At 36.9% G+C, this 24,790-nt stretch overlaps 1 protein-coding gene and 1 pseudogene across 4 annotated transcripts in view; one reads left to right on the top strand and one right to left on the bottom strand.

The window, feature by feature from the left end:
• The window catches only part of LOC114198079 (nucleoporin SEH1), a 175,495-nt gene that overhangs the window by 62,072 nt on the left and 88,633 nt on the right, over positions 1-24,790 (bottom strand). For 3 of the 4 annotated variants that reach the window (XM_088019612.1, XM_028089353.2, XM_028089356.2), the window contains 7 exons: positions 20,527-20,591; positions 19,838-20,047; positions 17,547-17,673; positions 16,125-16,243; positions 8,664-9,489; positions 8,450-8,576; positions 563-731 (listed from right to left, as the gene is read on the bottom strand). In XM_088019612.1, coding sequence (XP_087875738.1) covers positions 563-731; positions 8,450-8,576; positions 8,664-9,489; positions 16,125-16,243; positions 17,547-17,673; positions 19,838-20,047; positions 20,527-20,591 — 1,643 coding nt within the window. The remainder of the gene's footprint in view (positions 1-562; positions 732-8,449; positions 8,577-8,663; positions 9,490-16,124; positions 16,244-17,546; positions 17,674-19,837; positions 20,048-20,526; positions 20,592-24,790) is intronic. The other variant, XM_088019611.1, reaches the window with a different exon arrangement.
• LOC114198080 (small ribosomal subunit protein eS24 pseudogene) lies at positions 14,913-15,386 on the top strand (annotated as a pseudogene).

Here is a 24,790-nt window from a genome sequence, read left to right as displayed (position 1 = left end):
GTGTCCTGCTTATGAGCCTCTGAACTCCCAAATTTTACATCCAAGACTCTTCATGGTTTGGCCTCTCCTCCTTTCCCCATGTACAATTCACTGTAGCCATGCCAAACTTCAGGGGTCCTTCAAACGCACTGTGCATTTTACAACTCCATATCTACCCTCATTTGTTAGTTTGCTTCCTCCCTGCCAACTAGTCTTACAAAATATGGCTTCGGTATATTATTTATCCCTCCCAATAACCTTTGTTGAACCATCATTAAGTCCAGTCAGATTTGTAGTTAACTACCTCTGAATCCCACAGCATAGGTGGATCACCTCATTCCAATGTGCCTGGCAAGTGTCCTCCACCAGACTGAAAGATTAAAATAGTTGTACTTCTACTGACTACTCAGCAAGAGTAGCTATTTGATCAAAACACGCACACACGTACATGCACACATACACACACATTTTAAAGTTAAAATAGCAACAGAAATTACACAGGCCTAAACTTCAGTCTGACTCCTACAACCATTGACTTTAAAGCCATAAACCTTACTAAAGAAATAACAGAAATGCCGCCCACCTTGCAGCCCTCAAGGCCATGATCTGAGGCCGTAGTAGGACAGGAGCTCTCTTGTTCAGACACGTAAGTCAACCTACTCACACTAGCTTGTGGACACACCAACTGAGACGACTCACTCTCACAGGGGGGCTTCTGATGAGCTGCTGAACCAAAAGACTCTAAAGCACACCTGAAAGGGAGAACATCTTGTGATTAGTTTTCCATTCCTTTATCTAACATTATCTACACTAACAAAAAGCCATCTGTAGTCTATAGTCTCTGCTCTAGCTGCCATATATGGTAACTCAACCATGGACTTTTAATCTAAAATTGTAAATCATATTCCCATTGAATGAAGTACCTGGTAAACTACTGTAAAAGAAAAAGACTGTGGCATTTTCATTAACAAATTTCATATATAGTCGCCTAACAAAGTGAGCTATTCATTTGATAAACATTTATCGACTACCTGATATAAAGCAATGAACCAAGCATTCAAAAGTTCCTGCCCTCAAAGAGCACAGATGAAAAAAAAGAATCATGTACGTAAGTTCAAAGAAATGGGATCAGTCATACACTGCTGAGTGGAATATGAAGTGGGACGACTTTTGACTGAGCGATTAAGCAATGCATACCAAAGCACTTTGACTCAAACATTCTACATCTGGGAATTAATCCTAAGGAAAAAAAAAAATCAATGCTAATTATAAAGACTCTGCCAAAAGGATATATCTTAAACACATAAGAGAAATTAGGCTATGGAAATTATGGCACAAACATGCAATAAAACACTACTCAGGTACTTTAAATCATACTATTAAGTACTATCCTTTGACTCAGAAAAATGTTCATGACATTAAAAAAAAAAGATGAGAAAGCAATAAATATAGTAAGATTCCACATCTATCTAAAACACACGCCACGTTTTTAGCCAATACCCATCCCAGGGCCAGCCCAGCCCGACACAAGGAGAGAAAACAGGAAGCACCACCCAAAGAGAATGGCAAAGTCATACGGGACAGGAACAGCTGCTGCCCTACTGAATGCACACTGTGCCATTTCGTTTCAGTTCAGCTCTTATTTGACTGAATTTTACCCCATCCCTTTTTTTTTTGCACAAAGTTCTGAATACTAAGCTGGGTAACAAACACAGAGAAAATCCCATTTTGAATTTTGGATTTTTAAAAAGCCCCAAATCAAGACAGTGGTATTGACAAAAAACTAGTTAGTGACTTTCTAACCAATGTAGACAGAATATTAACCAAATTGCTTCAGGCCTATTTTAGCTTCTGCATGACACGCACCCACATGGGTTCCTATATGCATGCACACGCACACATATACACAGAGACACCATAATACAACATGAAAAAAGTTCTGGGTTACCGGGGTGATGTGCTGTATTAGTCTAGTTCCTTTTTTTTTTTTAAACGATATTTATTTATTTGAGAGAGAGAGAGAGAGCGAACAAGTGAGAGCACGAGAGAGAGCAAAAGCAGAGAGGAGGGGCAGAGCGAGAGGGAGAAGCAGACTCCCTGCTGAGCAGGGAGCCTGATGTGGAGCTCCATCCCAGGACCCTGAGATCATGATGAGATCATGACCTGAGCCGATGGCAGATACTTAACTGACTAAGCCACCCAGGCATCCCTAGTCTAGTTCCTTTGATTGAAAGGAACAAACGCATTTTGGGTGTATTACCTCAAATAATGAGACGTGAACTCTAAGAACACCTGGAAATAGGAGTGCCTAAGTGGCTCAGTCAGCCTAAGTGTCCCAACTCTTCATTTAGGCTAAGGTCAGGATCTCAGGGTTGTGAGATAGAGCCCCATGCTGGGCTGTGTGCTGGGTGTGGAGCCTGCTTAAGATTCTTTCCCTCTCCCTCTGCCCCTCCCCGCTAAAAAAAAATGAACACGTGGAAATAAAGAAATTTTAGTTGAGATGTCAAACTTCAAAGGAATCCCAAAACTGCCAAGATGCCAGCCACACAGAGATACAAAGGCGGTTCTGGGACTAGAAGGTCTAAATCAGCTCTATGGACCTGCTGGAAACGAGCTAGAAGACTAGCTAAGAGGAATGCTAGTGAGCAGCAAAACTTATCAGATAAAGTACACTCACCAAAAAAATGTTGCCACTGAAAAGATGAAAATTCTGGCCAAGAGTATACCGTAAATATGAAAAAAAAAACACAAAAAAACCCCAAAACTTAGGGGTACCTGGGCGGCTCAGCCGGTTAAGCATCTGCCTTCAGCTCAGGTCATGATCCCAAGGTCCTGGGATTGAGCCCCACATCAGGCTCCCTGCTCAGTGGGGAGTCTGCTTCTCCCTCCCCATCTGCCCCACCCCTGACTCATGCATTCATGCTCTCTCTAAGTCTTAAAAAAAAACAAACAATGCAATACAAATTGGTAGAAACCAGAGAAAAAGAATAAAAATACCACACTCAAAAAAAATCACCCTCATTTTACCATAATAAAAAAGTACAAGGAGAACTTCAATAAAAATAAATGAACATAAAATCAAAGTCCATGTTGTCAGCAATAAAAAGCCTAATTGATGCTACAGAAAATCAGTGATGCAGAGGATAAACACCTGAGCCACTACCCCACAATACAGAGTAAATGTAAAAAGAAGTGAAAATTAGGGAAAAGAAAACAGTCATAAATGACCAGAGAAGGGAGTGTCAACTAATGGGAAACCAGGCTTTTCAAAAGGAAAGAGAACCAATGGAACACAGTCAACAATCAAAGGTAACAGAAAACAAAACTTCCTCGGTTGAAGAAATAACTGTGTATACAGACTTTATCATAACCCAGGAAATCCAACTAAGAAACTGACACAGGCATTTGAAGTTGACGAGGGAAAAAGGAGAGAAAGCTGTAGTAGGAACCTAAAACAGAGCTGGAAATGAGGCTTAGATGAAAATGCATATTGTGCAACAGGAAAATAGACACACAGCACGACCACAGTCACACAATGGAGTGCTACACAGCAACAAGCACGAGGAGCTACTGGTACAGGCAACCACAGGATGAATCTCAAAAACATGTTCAAGAGTTGGAAGCTACACAGAAATATGTACGATTCCATTCATATGAAATGTAGCAACAGACAAAACTAAACTATGATGATACAAATCAGAAAGTGGGTGGCAGGGTGGGGGTGGGGAAGGAGGAGAATTGACTTGAAAAAGGCAAAGGATTGTTAATGGAGGGACATGTATGTTCTATATATTTTAGGTGGTGGTATTTAAATAGGTGTATGTAAGTGTCAGAAACCCATTGAATGAAACCCCTAAGATCTGTGTATTTTACTGTATGTTAATTATACATCAGTAAAAATAAAATATAACAATGCATACTGTGAAATCCTAAAACTGGGTTAGGAGTGGGCCAAAAATCTGACAGTAAGCACGCTAGTAGGCTAAACCACACCCCCAAATGATTCATGGATTAATCTACATACCAGAGACTGACAGATCTCAATTTATATTTGCTTTGGTGGCTACGGCAGCAAAACATGTATGCTGAGTAACTCAGCAACACTCTCATTTCATCTTCCCCTGCGATTTTAATTCAGAGCACACTTACCCTCTTCTAAATTGGCCTTTTCTCATTAAGTCCTGTTGTTTTGCCCCACACTAAGAAGTGGGGTTGCAGGTGCCTGGCTAGCTTACGCGTGTAGAGTAAGCTTACTGATTCCATGGTCACTTTAGAAAGGTTAAATATGACACCCTCATTCAAAATATCTGAACTTATACCAAGTTCATGAGAAACTTTAGTATCCCCCTAAGGTCTATGTCCTATACATAACAGATAAGTATATTTTCTTAGAAGGACAAAAAAAAAATCAGGTGGGTCCAAGAGTAAGACCAGCCAGCCAGCATTCTGTCTCTGACCAAGGGCAATGTGATGGAAAAAATAATAATGTAAGGCTTTATATACGAGTACTTTCATTTTTATTAAATGCCTTCATATACAACTAAAAAATATCAAAACCACAGAAAACAAGATGAAATTGGAAGTACGCAGGGGGAAAGAGACATTGCAGAAAACACTGTAAGGAATGCAGAGATAAAAAATGTGAAATGCAAATAAAATGAAACAAATTAAGAAAGAGGCAGATCATTGCAGTGATGGTCAAATTCTGTATCTCTGATTGTGGTGGTGGTTACATGAATTCACACCTGTGATAAAATGACACTGAATTCTACCCACATATTCACTGTTCCCATGACAAGTTTCTGGTGATGAAACCATGCTAAAATTATGAGAGATGTAGCCACTAGGGGAAAATGGGTGGTATCTTTGTGATCTATAATTTTTCCAAAATAATAAGTTCTTAAAGGATTAAAGAGAAAATAAATGCAGACGTCAAGCAAAATGGATCCCACATATATATCACTAGAGTTCTGGGGGCAGTAAAGGGCTGCAGCAAATTTTCCTTAAATAAATAAATGCCTGAATTCACATATTGAAGGGTATACTGTATGATGCGACAAAATAACCACGAAGAGTCAACATAGAGATATAGCCTAATAAAATTAAACTAGACTTGAAAGAGAGCATCTTTGGCATAAGCTTACAAAAAGATCAAGTCAATTCGGAGGCAGAAAGAATTGGGATGCCTCAGATTTCCCTCTTTTATTCCACAGACACAGTAAAGCAATCCCTACAAAAGACTTAAGGGAGGAAAGCATAAACCGAAGATTTTAAACAAAGCCACGCTATGCTTTCATTACAAAAGCCACAGGTTAACTGTGGAACATGAGCCTAGCGAGCACTCTTCCCTCTGTCCTCTGAGCAAACTACCACAGGACATACTTCAGTCAGTCGAGAGACAGGAAACACCTGATGGCTAGAAAAGAACATATTTATCATGGAACACTACATCAAAAACTAATGATGTAATGTATGGTGACTGACATAACATAATAAAATAAAAAATAAATAAATAAGAATATATTTAACTACAGAATAAAAACTAAACAAGTGTAGGATATGGTGATGAATCAAAATGCAAATGAAATGCCAATGCAGAAATTATGTAACTAAAAAAGAAAAAAGTAGAAAGGGAAAGAACATGAGAATAAGCTCTTATGGGTTGAGCCGTGTTTCCAAAAAAACATATGTTAAAGTATTAACCCCCAATACTTCAGAATGTGACCTTATTGGGAAATGGGGTCACTGCAGATGTAATTAGTTAAAATAAGGTCATAGTGGAATAGGCTGGACCCTTAATCCAAAGTGAATGCAGAGGCAGAGATTAGAGTAATTCATCTACAAACCAATGGACGCCTATGACTACCAGAAGCTGAAAGAGGTAAGGAAGAATCCTCCCCTAAAAGCTTCAGTTTAAAGATTTTTTTATTTGTAAGTAATCTCTACACCCAAGGGGCTCGAACTCACAACCCCAAGATCAAGAGTTACATGCTCTACCAACTGAGCCAGCCAGGCGCCCCCTCCCCTAAAAAGCTTCAGAGAGAACATGGCCCTGAACTTCTAGCCTACAGAGTATGAGGCAATACCTTTCTGTTGTTTTACGCCACCCAGTTTGTGACACTTTGTTATGGAAGCCATGGGAAACTAACACAGTTAGTTAGAACATCATTTAAAAGCTGGCACAACAAATGTCAGAAGCAGAAGCACATTTAACGGTACAAAGATAAACACTAAGATGGCTTTACAGACAAATATTAGAGGGGAGATAAAGGAGAAAAATCAGTAGATGACATCTATCATGACAAGTCAAGGCCAGATGACCTTCAAATTTGGTAGAGCTGGATGACTTCTAACGTTTTATAAACATGAGCCGTTAAATAAGAGGTGGCTGTGTATATGAAAAAGTGTTTCAAGATGAGGTATGGAAGAGTCACTGAAACAGGAAAGAATTTAAGCCCTCTACTAATTGTTAACTCTAGCTTACCCATACCATTTCAGATGAATATGCAAAACTCCAATGGCAGCCAGGAAATACCTAATAGATAACTTTGAAATCAGATATAATTTCAACCTGTTTCAAAATACTGAACATTTTTAAGAATTTCACTGTTTAGGTAAGTTTTTCTGTTTATTAAAATTCTTCAATAGAGACACATATAAAAGATATTTTATACAGCCATAAAAGGGGCAACTAGGTAGCTCAGTCAGTTAGACGTCCAACTCCGGATTTCGGCTCAGGTCATGATATCAGGGTTGTGAGACTGAGCCCCAAATCAGGCTCTGCACTGGATGTGGAGCCTGCTTAAGATTCTCTCTCCCTCCCTGCTTTCTAAAAAAAAAAAAAGCCATAAAAGACAATATTCATAAATTTTAATAAACTTTTTGTATGGCAAAAAAAATACAAGCAAAGCAAAAAGAAAAAAAAATGCTTCTACAGACTAAATAACTCATATCACAAAGGGCTATTCATTCTGCCTAATACATCAAGGGCTCCTAGAAATGGAGACAAAAAGACTAAAAATCCATGAGAAAAATGTGCAACAATATTTCATAGCGAAGGAAATACAAATATAGAGGAATAGATGCTCGTTATCACTCCTAAAAAATAGGAATTAAAGTTATACTGAGATACTATTTCTTTCACCTATCAAAATGTCAACCATCAAAAAGTTTTATAAATATTCTGTTGATGAGGCTGTGGGAAAACAGGCTCTCTCTGAAATTGTTGGTGGGATAATTAAACCAGTACCACCTCTATGACATGGTTGTACTAATTTAAATAGGTACATGAAGGCAAATACTCTGATCCAAAAATCTCATTTCTGGGAACTTATCCTATAGATCTATTTCACATGACCAAAGTGACTATAATGCAAATGAAGCTGTAATAAGTAACTTTATAGAGCAAAATATAAGAAGTGTGTAAAGGACTCTATATTGAGTATAAAAAAGGATGACATAAGAATATATATTCATATTTGGTTATGCATGCATAAAGAAACTCTAGACTACATCTAAGAAACTAATAACAGCAGTTCCCTGGTGAGGGGATTGGGGAACTAGGCAGAAAAGGAACACGGTAATGCAGGGAAATACACACAGGCACATGAGTGCATATACACATATAGACATATGTATACATTTCATATACACACATATATACATTTATAAATACACATATAAACATTTCATAAAGCAATAAGTTTAGACTGTTCAAAAGTTATACACACACATATATCTATATACATACTTTTTGACTAATGCAAATTATGGCATTTTTGAAAAATTACATTTTAAAAAGTTCTTATAACTTGAGTTAAAACCTATGAAGTATTAGGATTCTTCTAACCCTTGAAAAAGTATTTACCAATCTCATTAGCATTAAAAAATCAAATTAATACAAGATAAAAAAATATCCAAACCTTTAAGCTATTTAAAATATTGGTAAGAAAACAGTGAGATGGATACTCTCATCATACACTGATGGTAAGAACTCAAGTCTTTAAGACTTATTTAGAAAATAATTTGCTAATAATTTCCTGAGTTGGGAATTTCACTTCTACTTATCTATCCTTAGGAAATAGTCAAAACACAGAAAAAAAATTTTATAGGCAAAGTTGTTCATCTCAGTATCATTAAAATGGCAAAACAAAAAATAAAATGACAAAATATAGTAAAATATAGTATCTCCCATTATCCACCAGAGGCATCAAATAATCCATGGCTGATTCACTGTGCAGACTAATTTTCTCTTAAATACAAAGAATCATTATAATAAGTGAGAACAGCAAAGTATAAAACTTGCACAGAAAAATGGCTTGAAACAAATTCACAAAATATTTACAATGGTTACCTTTGAGAAATGAACCTATAAATGATTATTTTTCTTTACACTTTTTCCAATTTTCTTATACAACACATATTTTTATTATTAAAGAAAAAGAAAAAAAAAAAAAAGGTAAGCACCTACCCTGATAAACTTGTTCCAGAAATTTCACTAGGAGAAGAATGACTCAGTGGAGAAGAGGAAGGTCTGAAGCTATCCTGGTCATCCTCTGAGCCATGTCCACCATGCTCAGGAGAGTGATTTTTCAAATCTATCAGAAAGGTGTTATTTTTCAATGAGAACAACAACAAAAATCACTTGTAATTTTGTGAATGTGACCAATTACTTCAACACTTACCAACGTTTTTAGGCGTAATTATGGAATGTTTTCCAAAAGTCACATGTTTTTCACCATTGCTTGCTTCACTAACACACTCATTTTGCCTCTGATTTTCTCTATTATTTGTTATTTCTTCACACTCTCCTAACAGCCAAACAGATGCTATCCTGGGGTTCCTTACTAATGAATAACTATTAGATGTTGGAGTGGATACTGAGGTGGCTGTTTTGCAGTTACTAATATCTGGTAATTTGTTGTCAATAGGATACGCCTTCACATCAACAATTGTACTTTCATTCTCTTTTCTATTTGTAAGAATTGAATTTGGACAGTTTGTTCTAAATGATTCTTGATTCTTGCTCTCTCCATTTTCACCATAAAAAGTAAATGCTGTATTTTCTTCTGGTTCCCTTATACTTATACTAGCAGCACCTAAGTCCACTGTATGGCTGTCTCGTGTAAACTGTTTTGGCAAAGATAAATCCCACCGATCAGATGTAGCAGCTCTTGAAAAGTTTTCCAGTCCACCTTCATATCTATTGACTTCTGTTTTTTTAAGGTATTTCTCCATATCAAACATGCTGGATCCATTACTTTTTTCTGTATCATTAGGCAAGAAATGAGGCACAGTGGAATAGTCCTTTTGTTTATTATCTTCCTGAAAAGTCTTCTCTCTGGTTTTATTTGAAAGTGCCTTGATCATGGCAGCAAGTTGGGAAGGATCAGTACTTAGTGATGCATCTGCAATGGCTGAAGCAATGGTGCTTATCCTAAGTACAGAATCACCATCAGTAGGTGGCTTGCTTTTGTATCTTCGGGGTTTGCTACTCATGAAGAAACTGTCCTAGAAAGGAGAAAAATTCACATCAGATAAATTTATCTCAGTTTCATGGACATGTACATATTAGTTTAATCTTTAGATGTTACATAAAATTTAACAGCAGCTAGAAATTAATGGTATACCAATTAAATGCCCTAATTAAAAAAAAGACAGTTGTTATCAACTTTAATTACAGAGTACTGGGTTACTCACAAAATTGGATTATCAATTATTTTTTAAAAAATATTCAGGAGTTAAAGAGATGCTAAGGAGGTGTCAAAACTGAACCAGACAGTAATTTAAAACAAAACATTAAGATACTGGGATTGAGAAACCATTGAGCCACTGTAATTCCAAATATAATCCTTGGTAATTTCATTCAGTTGTTAGAAATGAGGAACACCAGTAGTGTCAGATCACTTTGATCCAGGTACTGGGATTGAGCTGATTGGAGCTGGCCCTCAGTCCTTATGAGGGCCAGCCTAATTTTGGTTTGCCTTTTATCCTAGGGTGTGTAACCCTTTGTGGTCTCATCCTAAAGCACAGTTGTTTACCACGGCTACTCCCTACCTCTCATCATTGGTAGGCACTGAATTCTGTTTTTATACCCTCACTCCCATAAGAACAACTTTGTTGAGTTTCTTCTTAAAATCTTATCCACAGCATCTTCTTGAAGCAACAGGTATCCACAGGGAAGAGCATTCTCAGTACTGGGATTCTTTCTTCTCTTGGATTTTGGCCCAATAGTTTTTTGCTCCTTTTTTAGCTCTCCAGTACCTTCTAAGAGATGCTTCTGGATATGTTATCCAGTTCTAACTGTTGTCAGGCAAAGTTGGTTTGCATTGCTTAGTCTGCTATTACCGGAGACCGAAGTCTTAACTTGCATTTTTTAATATTAAATAGGTTTATGTTTCTTTGCTGTTGGTTCCATTTCGGTTATTTACCCATGGTTCCTATTTATATCTTGCTAGTGTTCCTCATTCATGTCAGAAGCAAACATAAATCCTGTCTGGAAGATTAAATCTCCCATGGCCTCAAATTATTTCAGTGACTTTTCCTATAAAAGGTTAAAAGCAAAACAGAAAAAGATCTAACATGCAAACACTCAATAAACAAGAAAGAAAGAAAGCTGGTGCTACCTATGTTAATATCAGACTAGACTTAAGGCATAAAGCATAACTGCAAACAAAGGCAGTCATACACAATGACAGAAGGTCTGATTCACCAGAGAGAACAATTCTAATTTGTATGTACCTAAAAACACAGCTTCAAAATTTTTAAAGCAAATACTGCCAGACTCACAGTGAATAACAGACACATCCATAATCATAGTGAGATTTTAATATCTAAAGTAACTGAAAGAACAAGTACAATAATTTTAAGGACAGTTTCATTACTATGATTTAATAAAATTTACCTAAATAAAATATACAGAAGAGAGCAACCAAAGATCACACCACAGACATTCCTGTTATGTGCACAGAAAATATGTTCAAAAATGGAACAAATGCTGAGCCATATATCACGTTTCAGCAAATTTCAAAGGCCTAGAATCAATATTTTAAAATCTGGAAAACCCCTAAATGTTTGGAAATTACGCAATACACTTGCAAAACAAAATGGACCAGAGAAATTAGAACACACATTAAATGGAGTAATAAAGACACAGTATGACATATCAAAACATATCTGATGTAAAAAATAGTACGGATGCAACAAAATCCCTGCTTTCAGGGAAATTTATACCATTAGATGTTTATGTAAGAAAAGCAGAAAGGCAGAAAAATTAAGCTAAACATTCATCTCCAGAAGTTAGAAAAACAAGTTAAATCCCCAGAAAATACAAGGAAGGAAATAAAGACCAAAAAATCTGAATAGAAAACAGAGAATAAAATTAATGAATAAAACTGAGAAATACCTGGTAAGAATGACTAAGAAAAAACAGAGGGAAAAGAGCCAATATATATAACAAAGAAGACATTCCTTAAGAACCTAAAATATTAATCACAAGAGGATATTATGGTCAATATTTGTCAATTTATATGGAGTGATATATTTTCAAGTTTAGATGAAAGGTTATAATTCCTAGGAAACTACAATTTACTAAAACTGACACAAGTTTTAAAGATCAGAATAGTCCTGTAACTATTAAAGAAACTGAGGGGCACCTGGGTGGCTCAGTCGGTTAAGTGTCTGACTTCAGGTCAGGTCATGATCTTGGGGTCCTGGGATTGAGCCCCGCATCAGGGTCCATGCTCAGTAGGGAGTCTGCTTGTTCCTCTCCCTTTCCCTCTGCCCTTCACCCCGCTCATGCACTTGTGCGTACTCTCTCTCTCAAATTAATAAAATCTTTAAAAAAAATTGAATAAGCAATTAAAAAGTATTAAAGAAAATTCCAGACTCTGAGGATTTCACCAATGTACTCTACCAAAATCTAACCGCACCAATCTTAAAAAAAATAAATAAAAACAACAGCACCATTCTTATACTCTTTCAGAAAAATAGAAGAAAATGAGACGATCAAAACCTTGATACTGAAATCAAAAAGGCATTCTGCTCACTCACACAGACATAACATTCTAAATAGACCATAAGCAAACCAAATCCAATGATCTATAAAAAGGATAGGTATATTCCAAGTACAGAAGAACAGAATATTCAAAAACTATTTCTTGTGATTCCCCACATTACCAGAAAAAAAGAAAGCTGATGCTTGACGGACACAATAAAGCATTTGACAAGATTCAACCACCTTACAAGTTAAAACAAAACAAAGTAGCAGACAAGTATCAGAAGGGAATTTTTAAAATGATGATAAATAAAAACCTACAGCACACATCTAATTTATTTTTTTCTTCCAAATTTAAAATTCTAGTTAGTTAACATACAGTACAATATTGGTTTCAGGAGTAGAATGCAGTGATTCAGCACTTACATATAACACCCAGTGCTCATCATAACAAGTGCCCTCCTTAATGCCCATCATCCATTTAGCCCATCCCCAACCCACCAGCAACCCCCAGCTTATTCTCTATAGTTAAGAGACTCTTATGTTTTGCCTCTTTTTTCCCCCATGTTCATCTGTTTTGTGTCTTAAATTCTAATATGAGTAAAATCACAGGGTGTTTGTCTTTCTCTGATTTATTTTGCTTAGCACAATACACGCTAGCTCTGTTCACATTGTTGTAAATGGCAAAATTTCATTCTTTCTGATGGCTGAGTAATGTTCTATTTTATATGTATGTCACATCTTCTTTATCCATTCATCAGTCAGTGGACACTTGGGCTCTTTCCATAGTTTGGCTATTGTTGATAATGCTGCTAGAAACATTGGGGTGCGGGGCGCCTGGGTGGCTCAGTCGTTAAGCGTCTGCCTTCGGCTCGGGTCATGATCCCTGGGTCCTGGGATCGAGCCCCGCATCGGGCTCCCTGCTCGGCGGGAAGCCTGCTTCTCCCTCTCCCACTCCCTCTGCTTGTGTTGCCTCTCTCGCGGTCTCTCTCTGTCAAATAAATAAACAAAATCTTTAAAAAAAAAAAAAAAAAAGAAACATTGGGGTGCATGTGCCCCTTTGAACCTGTATTTTTGTATCCTTTGGGTACATACCTAGTAGTGCAATTGCTGGGTCATAGGGTAGTTCTATTTTTAACTTTCTGAAGAACTTCTACTGTCTTCCAGAGTGGCTGCACCAGTTTGCATTCCCACCAACAGTGTAAGAGGGTTCCCCTTTCTCTGCATCCCTGCCAACATCTGTTGTCTCCTTTGTTTTTAGTTTTAGCTGTTCTGACAGGTGTGAGGTGGTATCTCATCTTGGTTTTGATTTGTATTTCCCTGATGATGAGTGATACTGAGCATCTTTTCATGTGTCTGTTAGCCATCTGGATGGCTTCTTTGGAAAAAAGTCTATTCATGTCTTCTGCCCATTTCTTAACTGGATTATCTGGTTTTGGGGTGTTGAGCTTGATAGTTCTTTACAGATTTTGGATACTAGCCCTTTATCAGGTACGCCGTTTGCAAAATCTTCTCCCATTCTGTAGGCTGCCTTTTAGTTTTGTTGATTGTTTCCTTTGCTGTACAAAAGCTCTCTATCTTGATGAAGTTCCAATAGTTCATTTTTGCTTTTGTTTCCCTTGCCTCAGGTGATGTGTCTAGTGAGAAGCTGCTACAGCTGAGGTTGGAGATGTTGCTGCCTATGTTCTCCTCTAGGAGTTTGATGGTTTCCTGTCTCACATTTAGGTCTTTCGTCCATCTTGAATTTATCTTTGCGTGTGGTGTAAGGAAGTGGTCCACTTTCATTTTTCTGTGTGTTGCTCTCCAGTTTTCCCAACACCATTTGTTGAAGAGACTGTCTTTTTTCCATTGGATATTCTTTCCTCCTTTGTCAAATATTAGTTGGCCACAGAGTAGCACACATCCAATTTAAAAATAAAATACTGAACCATGAGAGATGATGGACTCTGAAAAACAAACTGAGGGTTCTAGAGGGGAGGGGGGTAGGGGGATGGGTTAGCCTGGTGATGGGTATTGAGGAGGGCACGTTCTGCATGGAGCACTGGGTGTTATGAACAAACAATGAATCATGGAACACTGCACCAAAAACTAATGATGTAATATATGGTGATTAACATAACAATAAAAAATTAAAAAAAAATAAAAAATAAAAATAAAATACTGAAGAGCTTTCCCACCCTGTCAGGGAAATCCAACATCATTCCTTCTCTTCAACACTGCTCTGAGGTGTAATAAGGTAGGCCAGTCAAAGAAACTGAAGGTATCAAAATCAGAAAGGAACAAAACTATTGTTATTCTCACAAGATAAAACTGCATATATAGAAAAATCCAAAGAACCTACAGATAATTATTAGAGTTAATAATAAATTTAGCATGGTTGCTATATATAAGTTGAGTATTTAAAAAAACACGTATTTCTGTTTGGCCAAAAAAAGAAAGAGTGAAGCTAAGAAAGGTAGTATTAAAACACTGTTTCAACAAGTTAGAAAGCAATCTACAAAAGATGTGCATAATCTCTGCACACACACAAAAAAATCATAAAATACAGAGAAAAATTATAACCTAAGTGGAAGGATATGTAATTTTCATGAATTACAAGATTCAGAATTATAAAGGTGTCAATTTTTTTTTTTAAGATTTTATTTATTAGGGAGAGAGAGAGAAAGCACAAGCAGGGGGAGTGGCAGGCAGAGGGAGAAGCAGGCTCCTCGCTGAGCAGGGAGCCCAATGTGGAACTTGATCCCAGGACCCTGAGATCATGACCTGAGCCGAAGGTAGATGCTTAACCGACTGAGCCACCCAGGCGTCTCTAGAGGTGTCAATTTGACTGTTCTAAAGATTAAATGGAACACCAGTTAAAAGCCCAACAGTGCTACTGGTTGGTTTGCTGAAGGCGGCAATCTGATTTTAAAACATATGTGGAGGCCTCGCTGCCATCATGAACGACACAGTAACTATCCGGACCAGAGAGTTCATGACTAACCAACTACTTCAGCGGAAACAGATGGTCAGTGATGTTCTTCACCCTAGAAAGGCAATGGTACCTGAGACAGAAATTCGGGAAAAACTAGCCAAAATGTACAAGACCACACCAGATGTCATATTTGTGTTTGGATCCAGAACCCACTTTGGTGGTGGCAAGACAACCGGCTTTGGCATGATTTATGATTCCTTGGATTATGCAAAGAAAAATGAACCCAAACACAGACTTGCAAGACATGGCCTGTATGAGAAGTAAAAGACATCAAGAAAAGAGCGAAAGGAACGCAAGAACAGAATGAAGAAAGTCAGGGGGACTGCAAAAGCCAACGTTGGTGCTGGCAAAAAGTGAGCTGGAGATTGGACAACAGAAGGAGTAAAGATGCTGCAGTGGCTTTATCTGTGGTGGTTGTGCAGATTTTTCATGAGAGGATCAATAAAATAAGAATGTTAAAAAAATAAAATAAAATAAAACATATGTGGAAATGCAAAGGGCCAAGAATAGTCAAGATACTTTACAAGAAAAATAAGGTAACAAGACTTATAAAGCCACAGTGTCATATTGACATAAGATAGACCCCAAATGTCCAATGGACATGTCTAATGGGCATAGCAAATGCAGGGTATTCATATAATAGAATACTATATATAGTAATGAAAATAAGCTGCTTTTATACTTAACATAGTTGCATCTAGTAAACACAAGTGAAAAAAATCAAAGAGAAAGAATACATGAAAAAATCAAAGAGAAAGAATACATGGTACATGATTTCTTGTAAATAAAATTCAAAAACAGGCAAAATTAATAGTGGTTAGGAGGAGTAGTGCTCAGAAGGGGCAAAAAAAAAATGGTTTCTGAGCTGCTAGTGGTGTTCTCTTTCTTGATCTGGGGGTGTACACAGGTAAGCTGTGGTAACTCACTGACAGCAAGTTTGTTTTATAAATAAATTTATGTATGCTTATTATGTTTAGTATGTATGTACTTAGCATGTATATTTATTATATGTTGATTAAAGTGTTTCTGAAAACTTAAGGACATTTATAATAAAACTGAATCCAAAAAAAAAACCAATGTTATACTACATACATTTTTCACGTGACTTTATGTTGATCTTATACAAGAACTATGACCATGCAGTTTTAGTTTTTCTCTATGGAAAGCTCAAGATACCTCTGTTTTGCAGTTATTGGCAGTTAATGTCACATCACTTTCATCCACTTGTGAAATACTCTCCAGTTCTTCAGCCTGAAGTGTAGCTGATCCTTCATTTAGCTGTGCTTTTAAGTCTCCTGCAGAAAATATACAATAATTCAACTTACATCTATACACTGTCTCACAGAAACAATCTGTAGGATAAGGACCACTCAACATGATTAATTGCCAAGGAAGAGTCTTTGTACCTCAATTAAAAGTCATCTTCACAAAAACGATTTAAATGTACGGTCACTAGGACAAAGGATCAGGGCGCTATTAATTTGATTTCGCCAAGGTTAAACTTTGAAGAAGATTGTGGATTTTAATCTCTCCCTTTCAAATACTGACAAACTCATTTAATATTTTCAGCTTTAAACATTTCACAAATATACAATAAGCTGATTTCAAAAATTAGTACTTCTTGGGGCACTTGGGTGGCTCAGTTCATTGAGCGCCCGACTCTTGGCTTCAGCTCAGGTTGTTATCTCAGGGTTGTGAGATCAAGCCCTGTGTCAGGCTCCCGACTGAGTGTGGGCCCTGCTTGAGATTCTCTCTCTCCCCCTCTCTCTCTGCCCCTCCCACTGCTCACGCACGCACGCTCTCTAAAAATAAAAATAAAAATGAGTCTCTCTTTACAATAACAGAAAATCAACTAATTTTATATATAGCTTCTTTATTCCAACTCCTCTACTAGATACAGGCTTTTTAAGGACTGGAGCATATCTTGTACAATTTTATAATATGTAGCACCAGGCACTGTACTAACAAAAAGTAGCTGTTCAATAATTGTATGTTATTATCAAGAAAGTCTGATTTTAAGTATTTATCATAGAGGGGCGCCTGGTTGGCTCAGTTGGTTAAGCATCCAACTCTTGATTTTGGCTCAGGTCATGATCTCGAGGTTGTAAGATCAAGCCCCGCATCAGGCTCCACGCTCAGCAGGGAGTCTGCTGGAGATTCTTTCTCCTTCTACTCCCTCACCAGCCCCCTCTCTAAGATAAATAAATAAATCTTAAAAAAAAATTTATCATGGATATTTATCATACTTAGACTATCATAGTCAAAATCTCAAAATACCTTTTAAACCAAAAGTCTATATACCTAAATATAATAATAACTACAGTTCACTAACTCAGTAGTTCAACAGGCCAAAATTAACTAGCCCATTTGAACAAATTATATTTACTTTGGTTTTTTACAAAATGATTTAGGTGGATTTTGGCATCTTGTTTCCACTTTCAACTAAAAAGGCAATGTGGGTTATAGAAGAAGAATATCCGTAATACTGAAAAAAGTTCAAAGCAATATATACATTTTCACTCATAAGAAAATGATCATATAACCACTAACTTATAGGTAAAAAAAAGGTTACTAAAAACTCCTCATTTAATCCATTACCTGAAAATGTATCATGGTTAAGATGAGCCATTTCTTTTTCCAAATTACTTCTTGATACATCAGATTTTCTTATGAGAGCAACAGGTTCTCTCTTCTCTGGTGATCTAATAAAATAACCAAATGATGGCTACAAAATAAACGTGAATTATTTCCTTAATTTTTAACTGCTCTGAGAAATTCTAGACTATTTTATCTTACTATGGGTAACCCAGCTAAATCAACAAAATAATTGTTCTTTTCATTTAAACTCAAATAACTAGAGATGAACTTTAAAAGTCTAGTTTTATTTCCTTACAACTATATTCAATCATCAAAACTAATACTGTCAAATAAGCTGCTCTTACTAAGAAATCCAAATTCAAACCACCTAGAAAAGACATTTTGTTCCTTCAGTAATTATTATTGAGCAGCTAGTGTGTCAGCACTGTTAATCATCAGTGTGACATATCAATGAGAAAAAAGATAAAATGTCCTGCCTTCTTAAAACTTACAAGTATAAGGATATTTATTGTATATAATACATCCTCAAAAATCTGTATTAAGATTCGGTATGTATGGAGCACTTGGATGAAAGTGTTAAGGAGCAGGGAATTCTCATTTGTCTTTCCTATACAACTTTGACATGATAGACCTGAAATGTAAATTTATTAAATGCACTCAATTTTTGATAGATCTTCACCTGGGAATTTCTTCCCTTGATCCAGCAACTTGAATGCAAGTAACATTTCATAACTAAAACCAAAACAGAAATTCTAAATGATAGATCTATTTTTCCATGATCCACTGCTTTCTTTGTTGAGTAAGGAATTAAGTTCTTCTTCAACTTCTCTCATAATGTCAAAACCCCAATCAATCCAGGCAGGAAAATCTGTCTCGCCAAAGCACTTATTTTCATTGTTTAATTCACTGCACAGACAGGAATGTATAGGGATAGGATGCGTCAGGGAACCCCAACATCATCACTTCTCTTCAACACTGCTCTGAGGTGTTATCAGATAGACAAGTCAGAGAAATGGAAGGAATCAAAATCAGTTCAGTTTCAAATTTATGTTCTGTATATTGACTTTGAGTTCTAACACCATGGCTATTATTTCAAATTATATTTAGTGAAATCCAGTTTTAATACCACTCCCTCCAATAATCCAACTCCCTATATGGAATTTATCAAGCCTTATGACTCTACCTCCAAAAGAAATCTTGAATCCTTGATTTTTTTCTGTGTCTGTACTATCATTCTAGACTCTGGCCTTCACCACATCTCTTCCCATGTACTAAGCCTCTGCCTGCTGCTATTCCTCTTTTTGGTTCACTGCCCCTCTCCACCCAGGTTCCATATACAGTAGCATCATGTCACACATGGAGATGGGGCCGGCACCACGACAAAGTTGCTCCCTGCCTCCAAGCACTTCTTCCCAATTAATTTCAGATGAACCCAAGTCCTACAAAGACCCCTCATGATCTGGTCCTGGTCTTCTTCTACCATTGAACCATCCTACCCTCTCTCCCTCCCTCCATTTACATTAGCTCCCCTGGCCTGGTTTCTGTTCCTCAATATGCCACTCTAGTTTCTACCTCCAAGCCTCCACATAGATGGTCCCCTTTTGCTGGGAACACTCTGCCTCCAGATCTTTTGGCAGCCTCCTCCTTCCCATCATTTAGGTCCCAGTTCAATGCCATCTTCTCAGAGGTCGCCCTGATCACCACAGCTAAAGCAACTCCTCACCATTCTTCATAGAACTTACTACTTACTTGCTTACATTTTCACATTTTTACATGTGTTGCAACTTATTGCTTACATTTTCACATTTTTACATGTGTTGCAACTTATTAAACCAAAAAACTTTCCTATATTTCAAAACATGTTTTCAGATAAGAGGTTAAAAAAGTCAATCTTTGAATTCCTCCCATCAACCAATGATAGAACAATAGCAATATCAATAACAGGTATTGAATACTTGTTGCAAGTTATTCTTGGTTGTTAAATGCTTTGTGTGTCTCATCACACTTAATTCTTATGAAACCCTATAAAATAGCACCCCATTTTAAAAATTGGAAAATTAAGGCATAGATGAGTTAAATAAATTGTTCCATGTCACAGAGTTAGTTAAAAGATAGAACTAGGACTGGAGTCAGGGTCTGACCAACCATAAAACCTAAGCTGTCTACCACAATTCTATCATGTCCCTATTCTGTCCCTGCTATAAAGATACTATGCTGTAGCTAATACCACCATAACATTCAAAATATAAGGGCTGGTGAATTCAACCACTTCTAGCACATATTATACTTACTCTTTTCACATTGTAACCACCACCAAGGCAACCAAGAGCTTCAGATCTTTGAGCAAAGAACTCTCCTAAAGATAGGCGTAAATAATTGGTATCATCTTTGTCCAAATCTGATGTGCTAAGTGATTTCCTCAACAAACTATAATTAATTGAAGTTCCCCAAGACGTATCCCCTAGAGCAGCTGAAGTGTTCTGGGCATCTATATTTTCTTCCTAGAGAGAAAGTTATTGTTTCATTTTATTTCCCCAGCAAGGCTTCTTTCTGTTCTTCTAATAAGCAAAAATAAAAAAATTGAACTAAGAAAATTTAAACATTTTAATTTAAAAAAAATAGGACAAATTCAAGCTTAAGCAGCTAATAATAAGGTAATGAACATATTCAATTTGTTTAAATAGCATTACTTCATTTTAAAACATGGTTAAAAACTATGGAAAGATCTTTAAAGCCTACTAAGGTGATTCTAAGCGAATCTTTAAAGCCTGTTAAAAATTAAGGTGATTCTAAGCGAATCTTTAAAGCCTATTAAAAATAACTAGGCCAGTTATTCTTTAATTAATAATTGAGAGTAAGAATGCAAAAGCAATTGTGTAAACATGAGAAAACAAGATATAATTCTATACAAACTATGTATCTATCCAGAAAAAATACAGGTTAAAATTTTAACTTTGGTTAATGCCAATAAAATACAAACCTGCATAAATTGATGCTCTTTATTAAATTCTTCTTCATCTTGATTAATCAAATCCAGTGCTTCAGCTTAAAAAAGAATGTTTATATAATTAAATTATACTAATGCCTAATTAAAAACTAGCAGATATTTAAAACTTAGCTAGTTAGGAAAATGAAACACTAAAGAAAATAACTGAAAAAAGTATATGAAAGCTTTCATCATACAACCAATGTATCAGTTTTAAGTACGTAAGTCTCTGGTTCTCAAACTTTTGGTAATGAACACTCTACTGTTACTGATTTCATCAGTTACTAATTTGTCCTAAGTTACTAAAGGGCGTTTACAATGTAAGCTTTTTATTTGTAAAAGATTCACATTAATTTTAGCTTTTGAAGATTTTGGCACAACTCATTTAAGGCACTCACCCATGAATACCTGTGAAATTTTATCTGGAACCATCACAACAGTAAGTCACTGTAAACTTGTGAACAGATCTGCTGGGGTACCCAACCACCTGTTTGCCCAGGCCTGTCTCAGTTTTAAAAAGGAAAGTCCCACATCCCAGCAAACCCCACAGCTTGGATAAACTAAAACAAATGGTTTTCCAACATCTGCCCTCAAAGTTCCTACCGAGCAACTCAGGTCACCTTAGGGAAATGAATGGGCCTGGATACCTTCAATCTCTAAGCCAAAGCCACAAACTAAAATGCCTCAGAGGCCAGAGGTGGTTGAGCAGAAAGGACCAGGTGTGACACAACAGGGAGTGGTGGGATAGTGGCAAACTAGAAAGCACATGATCCTGCTCAAGGCATTAGAATCAAAAAGAATTTTAAACATACTGACTAATCAGAAAGTCTGCAGGCTCTCTGCCTACCTGCTACCTACTCTGGGCCTCTGCCTGGTACTTTAGGAGACTGGCTAAAACAGGAAGTTGCATGCAACCCAGAAGAGACAGTCTACCATGGCCCAAACAAGAGAGGTGTCCCTCCACACTCATTAGTCCATCAGGAGCTAATCAGATCCAAACTGCCCTTTTGGAAACCCTTATAGTTCAACATTAATATCTTGAGAAACACAATGAGAATAGAAATAGAATATTTCCCATCAGGAAAAAGAGAACACCAGAGATAGCTCAGATCCTTACTTGTTAGGATAGTGGGGGTTCTTTACCTTGTGAACCCACCATTTCTTATATAAACACATTCTTAACCTAGAGGTCTATGAAAGGGCATCAGGAGAACAATGAAACTCTCAAAATCACATGAAAAACACAATCTTACACATAAAAATTTTTCTATGAGGATTCTCTGTGGTGCCCATGACTCAAAGTGTGTTAAAAGCCATTGCCCTAAAATGTGACAGTATCAACCAACCAAATCTAACAGCCAAGGAAGGGGAGGTAGAAAATCAGACCACTAAGAAGATAGCCCAGAAAAACTTAATTTACTTCACTGCATTAAATATCGAATGTTTTCCTGGGGCTCAGTTGGTTAAGCGGCTGCCTTCAGATCGCATCATGATCTCAGGGTCCAGGGATCAAGGCCCATGTCAGGCTCCCTGCTCAGCAGGGAGTCTGCTTCTCACTCACCCTCTATACTCTCCCTCTGTCTCTCAAATAAATAAAATCTTTTTTTAAAAATCAAATGTTTTCAAACTATTAACTAACAGTTCCAACTGCTTTTTATTACATTCCAAAGTACTTTTTTCTTTGAACTTTAACAGATTCTTCAATTAAAGAAAAATCTACAGTAATATTGCTACCTTGTATGCTCACCAGAAATCAGTCAGCAATTATGAGAAAATAGAACTTCATTTTTTTTAAGAATCTATACCCAATTCTTTGCCAAATCTGAAATAGTCCTTTCAAATATCTCCTGAATGTTTTAGTTGTTAAATTTTGAAGCAGGCCATACACCCTAGCCCCCCAGCCATGTTTAAATCCTAGGCCATAAGCAGAAGTGACTCAGATGCATGGAGCTATCAGAGAGGGGCAAGGCAGAAATGGGGCAGAGGGTGTCCTATCTCTCATTTTCTTTCCTTCCACCACACTTTTCCCCACAGTATTCCATAATCGTTTTCCCCATTTCTTCACCACTCATCCTTTCCAACCTGGCCTTTGTTCATTCCCTAACCACAAGGATGGTTTCATTAAACTTTTTATTTTATTTTTCCTTAAATAGTAACACACCTACGTAGCTCAAAATGCAAAGGTATACATATGTATATTATGCTTCAACAAAGAGTTTTGAGAAGTTAACCAAAGACATAAAAGGGAATATGGCACTGAAAAGTCTCCCCATCATCCCTGACCCTACATCCCACATCTTCAAAAGCAACCAATATATAAAGTACCCCTGAAATCCCGATTTGAATCTATTTGATTTTTTAGTTCAGTAACTAGGGATTCCTGCAATCCATTTCTTTCCCTTAAAAAAAAAATTTCTGCACCATATGTCTTTATAAATATGTGTGTCCTCCCCCCCTCCACCTTTTTACATAAATGTCAGAATATTTCATATGCTTTTCTAGGTCTTGGAATGTAAACAATTTATTTTCATGATTATCCCATATTAGTACCTAAAGAGCCTCTTTCCCTTTTTTTAATGACCACAGTGTATTTTCCTTGTATGGACGTACCTTATTTAATTAGTCCCCTATTATGTTTATCCATACTGCTTCCAAACTTTTGTTATTTTATAAACAATATGTATCACATACCATTTCTGCAAGCCTATCTGAAGAATAAATTCCCAGCAGAACCCCATGGTTACGGGGTATGTACATCTGTAATTTTGCTAGATGCTGTAATAGTGCTCTACCTAGACCCTGTGCCATAAATACTACAATACCTATTTCCTTCACACTCTTGCCAACATAGTTTTATTACCAAACTACTGGATCACTGCCAGTGAAATAATGGAAAAATAGTATCATGGAGTTGTTTCTTTCCATGAATAAGTTCCATGAACTTTTTTTGAACATTTAACGACCATTTTCATTTCCTTTTCTCTAAACTGTCAGTTTATATCTTTTGCCTAATTCTATGCTGAGAAGCTGGTCTTTTACTTATTTATTAGAACTATTTACACATTAGGAAAATGGGCCCTTAACCTGTAACATGAATTGCAAGTATTTTTTCTCAGTCTGATCACTAATTTTTAAAAATTGTTGACCAAAGCATAATATACATATGAAAAGTATTTATGTGTACAACTCAATGAACACATTTGTGTGGCCAGATCAACACCCTAGATCAAGAAAGAGAACTTTGTTAGCATCCTCAAAAGGCCAATCAAGCTTCCTTCCCATTACTACATGCCCATCGGAGGGTAACCAGTATCCTTACTTCTTACTCCACAAAGCAGGATACATTTTGAAATATATACAAATAGATTTATATAGCAGGTACCCTTTACTCTGCCTTATTTCATTCAATACACTTGTGAAATTCATCCCCACTGCTACAAGTAGCTACACATCATTCATTCCCATTGCTACATAGCATTCCAATGTGTGAATAAACACAATCCATTCTACCATTAATGAGAATTTGGGAGTTTCTAATTCGGAGTTGATCATATAGTGCTGCTATAAATATTTTAGTCTTTTGGTGAAGAGTACATCTATACACTGGATATATACTCTGGTGCAGAATTACCGGGGACCCTAAAGTATGAAGTTCATAAAGTTTACCTCCAAAAGCTCCTGCTAGACAAGTTTCCAAAATGGTTCTATCACTTTACACTCCCACCAGTTACACAAGAGAATTCCATGACCACTGACTTTAAGTGACACAGTCGATATCCACTGTCCAGTCTGTACCCTCTTGTTCTTTCTAAATCAAGGTATCATTGCGCAATCTTGAACTTAATTTCCAGTTTCTGGCTCACATTTCCCACCTCAAACCATAGTCATTCAAAATTCTACAATTTCTTCTAATTTTCCCATCTCAGTTCACGGTACTGCCATTTTCTCAAGTAACTCAGACCACAAACCTCAATCTTTTCTTGCCACTCTATCTACTGAAATCCAGTCACCAAATCCGAACCATGTTATTTCCAGGTCTTTCATTATCTACTTGCTTTTCATTCTCACCGTGACACCTAGATTTCTACAACATCCTAAGGAATCTCCCAATCAACTGACCATCGGTGCAAGAAGACAACTCACAAAGGAAGTTGGACAATGAAGTCTTTAGTGGCTCCCTCTTGCTTACCACACAAGCCTCAACTCTGACATGGTAGTCAAAGCTCAACCCACTCCTTGGCCCTACTCTACCTCTCCA

The sequence above is a fragment of the Eumetopias jubatus genome, unplaced genomic scaffold (assembly GCF_037043125.1).
Source record: "Eumetopias jubatus isolate StellerSeaLion01/CBP00866 unplaced genomic scaffold, mEumJub1_p1.0 scaffold_16, whole genome shotgun sequence".
In the NCBI taxonomy this organism is placed as follows: Eukaryota; Metazoa; Chordata; class Mammalia; order Carnivora; family Otariidae; genus Eumetopias; species Eumetopias jubatus.
This window is presented reverse-complemented; position numbering and strand designations above follow the sequence as displayed.